This window comes from Sitodiplosis mosellana, unplaced genomic scaffold (genome assembly GCF_009176505.1).
Source record: "Sitodiplosis mosellana isolate CC-2019 unplaced genomic scaffold, AAFC_SMos_1.0 Smas_scaffold_6815, whole genome shotgun sequence".
Classification (NCBI taxonomy): Eukaryota; Metazoa; Arthropoda; class Insecta; order Diptera; family Cecidomyiidae; genus Sitodiplosis; species Sitodiplosis mosellana.
In genome coordinates, this window is record NW_022601964.1 from 1 (window position 1) to 6485 (window position 6485).

General features: G+C 45.4%; 1 protein-coding gene across 1 annotated transcript; it reads left to right on the plus strand.

Moving 5' to 3' along the window:
* Window positions 1-60: 60 nt before the first annotated feature.
* Window positions 61-6460, plus strand: LOC129579960 (uncharacterized; the record flags this gene model as incomplete). Its single annotated transcript, XM_055470153.1, has 2 exons — window positions 61-2298; window positions 2380-6460. Coding segments are annotated over exons 1-2 (6319 nt in total), but the record flags the coding sequence as incomplete, so codon positions are not given.
* Between the last annotated feature and the right edge of the window lie 25 nt (window positions 6461-6485).

Below are 6485 nucleotides of genomic sequence, written 5' to 3' on the forward strand. Positions count from 1 at the left end.
TCCTTACCTTTAACACCCAATGGTAAGCTCGACCGACGATCACTACCGGCTCCCGATGAAATGTCTTTTGCTCATCAGCAGTATGAAGCTCCACAGGGTGAAATGGAGGAAAAGCTGGCCGATATCTGGCGTGAACTACTTGATATTGAACACATTAGCCGACATGACAATTTCTTCGCACTGGGAGGCCATTCTCTGTCGATTGTACGGCTTTTGGGGCACTTGAGACAGAATGGATTGGATACTTTAGTACGGGAAGTGTTTGATGCTCCCAATCTGGCTATGTTGGCTGCGACTCTCACTCGTTATCATGCAGTCACGATCCCTCCGAATCTTATTACCACAGACTGCATGGAAATTACTCCAGAAATGTTACCACTTATCACTCTTTCTCAGGCAGAGATCGACGCAATAATTGCACACGTGCCCGGTGGAGTAGCCAATATTCAAGATATTTATGGCTTGGCGCCTTTACAGCATGGTATGTTGTTTCATCATATAAAAGCCGAGAAGGGCGACCCATATTTGATAGCAAGCCGTATGCAATTTAATGATCAGATGGCACTTGAACGTTATACAACCGCTCTACAACAAGTGATTGAGAGACACGATATTTTGCGCACCGTCTTCATCTGTGAAGGTATCAATGAGCCGGCACAGGTTGTGTTGCGGCAAGTTCCTTCGATACTCACCGAAATTTCATTTGAGCAGTTAAACCACCGCTTTAATTCACTTTACTTCCGTTTAGACTTGACAAAGGCACCACTTTTGCGTTTGCTGACAGCACAAACATCTGAGGGGAGCTGGATGGCGGTGCAACTGATGCACCACACAATTATTGATCATTCAACACTAGAGAGACTACATGCAGAAGTTAACGCCCTCATTGACAGAAAGATTGAAAATTTGACAACGCCCACATCATTCCGTAATCTTGTTGCTCACGCTCGACTAGGAAATAGTCGAGAAAAGCATACACGTTTCTTTAGTGAAATGCTCGGCGATATTGTTGAGCCAACCTTGCCATTTGGTCTGAGTGACGTTGCTCTTGACGGAACTGAGATAAGCGAGACATATTTGAAGCTCCCACAGACACTCAATGATCAGCTACGAGAACATGCACGGAATCTGCACGTCAGTATGGCTAGTATATGTCATTTAGCTTGGGCACAAGTGCTAGCTCGAGCTAGCGGTTGTGAATCGGTTGTCTTCGGTACCGTGCTCGTTGGTCGTCTACAGGCTGGAATAGGAAATGACAGTGTCATGGGACCGATGATAAATACGCTCCCAATACGGTTAGATATTAATGAGAAGAGCATCAAGAGCGCAGTGGGAGATGCGCATGCTCGATTGAGTAGTTTGTTGGCACACGAACAAGCAGTGCTTGCGTTCGCACAACGCTGCAGTAGAATTCCAGCCGGCTTACCATTGTTTAGTGCATTGCTGAACTATCGCCATAATCAGACAGCAGAAGAAATAACGACGTATCTTCCGGGAGTCAGGGTTATGGATATTGAGGAGCGAACTAATTACCCGTTAACACTGTCGGTTGAAGATGATGACGATTCACTGGGACTGACGTCTCAAGTGGTTTCACCGATTTCAGCAGCTCAGATCGGTGCATATATGCAACAAACCTTGATATCACTGGCTGATATGCTAACTCACAAGCCACAAAAACCAGTTCGAACACTAACAGTGATTCCATCGGAAGAACGCACATTGCTGTTGCATACTTGGAATGAAACCACGTTTATTTATCCACCTACCCGCTGTCTTCATCAATCATTTGAGGAACAGGTTGAGCACGATGGAAAGGCAATCGCCGTGGAGTGTGATGGGAATACTATAAGTTATACTGAACTTAATGCGCAAGCCAACAAGTTGGCACATTACTTGATCGCAAGAGGTGTGAAACCAGATGATCGAATCGCGCTTTGCACTGAGCGCAGTACAACAATGATTGTAGCAATACTGGGCATTCTGAAATCTGGTGGCGCCTATGTACCACTCGATCCTGCTTACCCAAGTCAACGGCTAAGTAATGTTTTACAGGATGCTGACCCAATATTTTTGTTGTTGGACGCTAATGGCCGGAAAACACTCGGTGATCATCATGTACCAGAAGTTGACTTGGACAAATCGTTGCCTGCCGATTTTTCGATCAATAATCCGGATGCGACTGTACTTGGAATCACTCCAAACCATCTGGCTTATGTGACTTATACCTCGGGCTCAACCGGTGCACCGAAAGGAGTGATGGTTGAACATCACCATGCAGCTCAACTATTCCAATCGGTTTACGATAAATTTGATTTCAATAAAAAAGATAAGTGGTGTTTTTTCCATTCTATTTCTTTTGACGTTTCCGTATGGGAGATATGGGGTGCGCTGTCAAATGGAAGTCAATTGTTGATTGTTCCAAACGATATAGCTCGTTGTATGGACGAATTCTATGATTGGGTCTGTACCAGGGATGTTACTGTAATAACTCAAACTCCCTCCATTTTTAAAACGCTTCTTCGAGCGAGAAGTATCCGTTCACGTTCCGACCAACTGCGATATGTGATCTTTGGTGGTGAAGAATTAGAACCATCGATTGTAAAACACTGGTATGACAAATACAATAAAGGGAAAACGGTATTGGTCAATATGTACGGCCCGACCGAAACAGTTATGATTGCAACCAGTTGGGTCTGTGGCATCACAATTCCTGAAAATTCGCTGATGCCCATCGGTCGTCCACTTTTTAACAAACGAATTTACCTGCTGGATGCAGAGGGTGAACCAGTGCCATTGGGAGCCGAAGGAGAATTATACATTGGTGGTTCTGGTGTAGCACGAGGCTACCTTAACCGCCCTGAACTTACCGCTGAACGTTTTTTACGCGATCCATTCAGTGACAATCCATTCGCACGCATGTACCGTACCGGTGATCGAGCACGATATCTGCCTGATGGTAATTTGGTCTTTTTGGGACGCACCGATCAGCAAGTAAAAATACGCGGATTTCGGATTGAACCTGGTGAAATTGAAGCCCATCTTGTCAAATATCCTCATGTGCACGAAGCTGTCGTACAATCCTATGGCAATGGATCAGATGCTCGTTTGGTAGCTTATGTAGTGGCCGATGCAGATACAACATTAGCCCAGGATCTACGCACCTATCTCTTGGCCTTGATACCAGATTATATGATACCATCGGCTTATGTGTTTCTTCCATCTATGCCACTCACACCCAATGGCAAGTTGGACCGGCGAGCACTACCGCCTCCAGATGATGAGGCGTTTGCACGTCAACAGTATGAAGCTCCACAGGGTGAAATGGAGGAAGAATTGGCCGATATCTGGCGTGAACTACTTGGCATTGAACGAATTAGTCGACACGACAATTTCTTCGCGCTCGGAGGCCATTCTCTATTAGTCGTACAATTGTTGGCACATTTGCGACAGATTGGACTGGACATCATGATAAGGAATGTGTTTGATGCTCCCACTTTGGCCATGATGGCCTCACATATTTACCGTTATCAGAAAATGATCATCCCGCCCAATTTGATTACCACATGCAGCACAGCGATTACTCCAGAAATGCTACCGCTTATCAATCTTTCTCAAGCAGAGATTGATGCAATTATTGTACAGGTACCTGACGGATTAGCTAATATTCAAGATATTTATGGATTGACGCCTTTGCAGAACGGCATGTTATTTCACCATATTAAAGCTGAACGTGGTGACCCATATTTACTAGTAAGCCGACTCAATTTTATTGACCGAATAACGCTTGAACAATATGCAGATGCCTTGCAACAGATAATTACTAGACATGATATCTTTCGCACAGTCTTCGTCTGGGAAGGTCTCAGTGAACCGGCGCAGGTCGTTCTGCGTCGGGTTCCTCTGCTACTAACCAAAATGCCATTAGTGCAGTTAAATCAGAGATTTGATGCACATCACGATCGTTTAGACTTAACACAGGCACCATTATTGCGTTTGCTGGCCGCGCCAACGGCTGAGGAGAGCTGGGTTGCGATACAACTTATGCACCACTTAATAATTGATCATTCATCACTGGAGAGACTATTGGCAGAGGTTCACGCTATTATGGATGGAAAGACTGATAAGTTGACAACGCCGACATCATTCCGTCATCTCGTGGCCCAGGCTCGACTAGGAGTAAGTGAAGCTCAGCACACACGTTTCTTCAGTGAAATGCTCGGTGATATTGACGAGCCAACCTTACCATTTGGTCTGAGTGACGTTGGCTTGGACGGGACTAGAATGAATGAAGCAGAGCTGAAGTTGCCACAAAAACTCAATGAACATTTAAGAGTGCTTGCACGGGAGCTACAAGTCAGTATGGCTAGTATTTGCCATTTGGCCTGGGCACAGGTACTTGCTCGTGCTAGTGGACTTGTGGCGATAGTCTTTGGCACCGTGTTGCTGGGCCGTTTGCAGACCGGCGAGGGCAACAATAATATAATGGGACCGATGATTAACACCCTACCGATTCGGATAGATATTGACGAGAGCAGTGTCGAGACTGCAGTACGCCATACCCATTCACGGTTGAGTGCATTGCTGGCACATGAACATGCACCACTTGTGTTAGCACAACGCTGCAGTAGGTGTACGGCAGGTATGCCACTATTCAGCGCAATACTGAACTATCGCCATAATCAAAAGAGTGGGCCGGTCGCTGCGTCACTTCCTGGAGTAACTTTCGTTGGCGGTACGGGACGAACTAATTACCCATTGACACTGTCGGTTGAAGATGATGGTGATTCGCTGGGTCTGACGGTTCAAGTAACTACACCAATATCAGCAACTCGGATCTGTTTCTATATGCAACACGTTCTGGAATCAATGAAAAACTTACTAAATCTCGAGCCAAAGCAACCAGTTCGAACATTGGCAGTATTGCCACCGGAAGAGCGCAAGATGCTGCTATACAGCTGGAATCAAACCAGGGAAACCTATTTACCTGTCCACTGTCTTCATCAATTATTTGAGACCCATGTGGAACGTGACGATCATGCAATTTCTGTGGAACATAATGGAGTGAGTCTAAGCTATGCTGTACTCAACGCCCAGGCCAACAAATGGGCCCATTACTTGATTGTGCGGGGCGTAAAACCAGATGATCGCATCGCACTTTGCGTCGAACGCAACATAACAATGATCGTGGCAATTCTGGGTATTCTAAAAGCTGGTGGCGCTTACGTACCACTTGATCCTGCTTACCCAAGTCAACGGCTTACCAATACTCTTAAGGATGCCTGCCCTAAATTCCTGTTAGCAGATACTACTGGCCGTAAAGCACTCGGAGACCATCAAATACCAGTGGTTGACTTGGACAAACAATTGCCTGTCGATTTACCAGTCGATAATCCCGACACGACAAAGATTGGACTCTCCCCGAACCATCTAGCCTATGTTATTTACACCTCTGGTTCAACAGGAACACCGAAAGGAGTGATGGTTGAACATCAACAAGTCGTGCGACTGTTTGAGGCTGCACAAAAAATGTTCAGTTTCAATAAACAGGACAAGTGGTGTTTATTCCATTCGTTTTCTTTTGACTTTTCCATTTGGGAGATTTGGGGTGCATTATCGAATGGAAGTCAACTGTCAATTGTACCATACGACACAACTCGTTCTACGGATGAATTTTATGATTGGGTCTGTGCCAGTAATATTACTGTCCTAAATCAAACTCCATCGGCATTTAGAATGTTCATGCGAGCAAAAAATATCGATTCGAGATCGAATCTACTACGTTATGTGATCTTCGGTGGCGAAGCGTTAGATCCGTCGATTGCAAAGGACTGGTATGAGAAAAACAATACAAGTCAAACAGTATTGGTCAATATGTATGGCACAACGGAAACAACAATTCATGCTACCTACCAACGACTTGAAGCTTCTGAAAATATATACTCAATTGGACGACCTATCGCAGATCTTTGTGCATATTTGCTTGATGCACACGGTGAGCCAGTACCATTGGGAGCTGAGGGAGAATTGTATATTAGTGGTGCTGGTGTGGCACGTGGCTACTTGAACCGACCTGAACTTACCGTGGAACGTTTTCTATCCGATCCATTCAGTGACAATCCATCGGCACGCATGTACCGTACCGGTGATCGAGCCCGATATCTGCCTGATGGTAATCTAGTGTATTTGGGCCGGACAGATCAACAAGTTAAAATCCGAGGATTCCGAATTGAGCCTCGTGAAATTGAAGTCCATCTAATCAAACATCCGCAGGTGAGTGGGGCTGTTGTACAATCCTATGGCAATGGATCAGACGCTCGTTTGGTAGCTTATGTAGTGACCGATGCAGATACTACATCGTTAGCACAGAATTTACGCACCTATCTATCGACTTTACTGCCTGACTATATGACACCAGTGGCTTATATGTGCTTACCGTCCTTACCTTTAACACCCAATGGTAAGCTCGACCGACGATCACTACC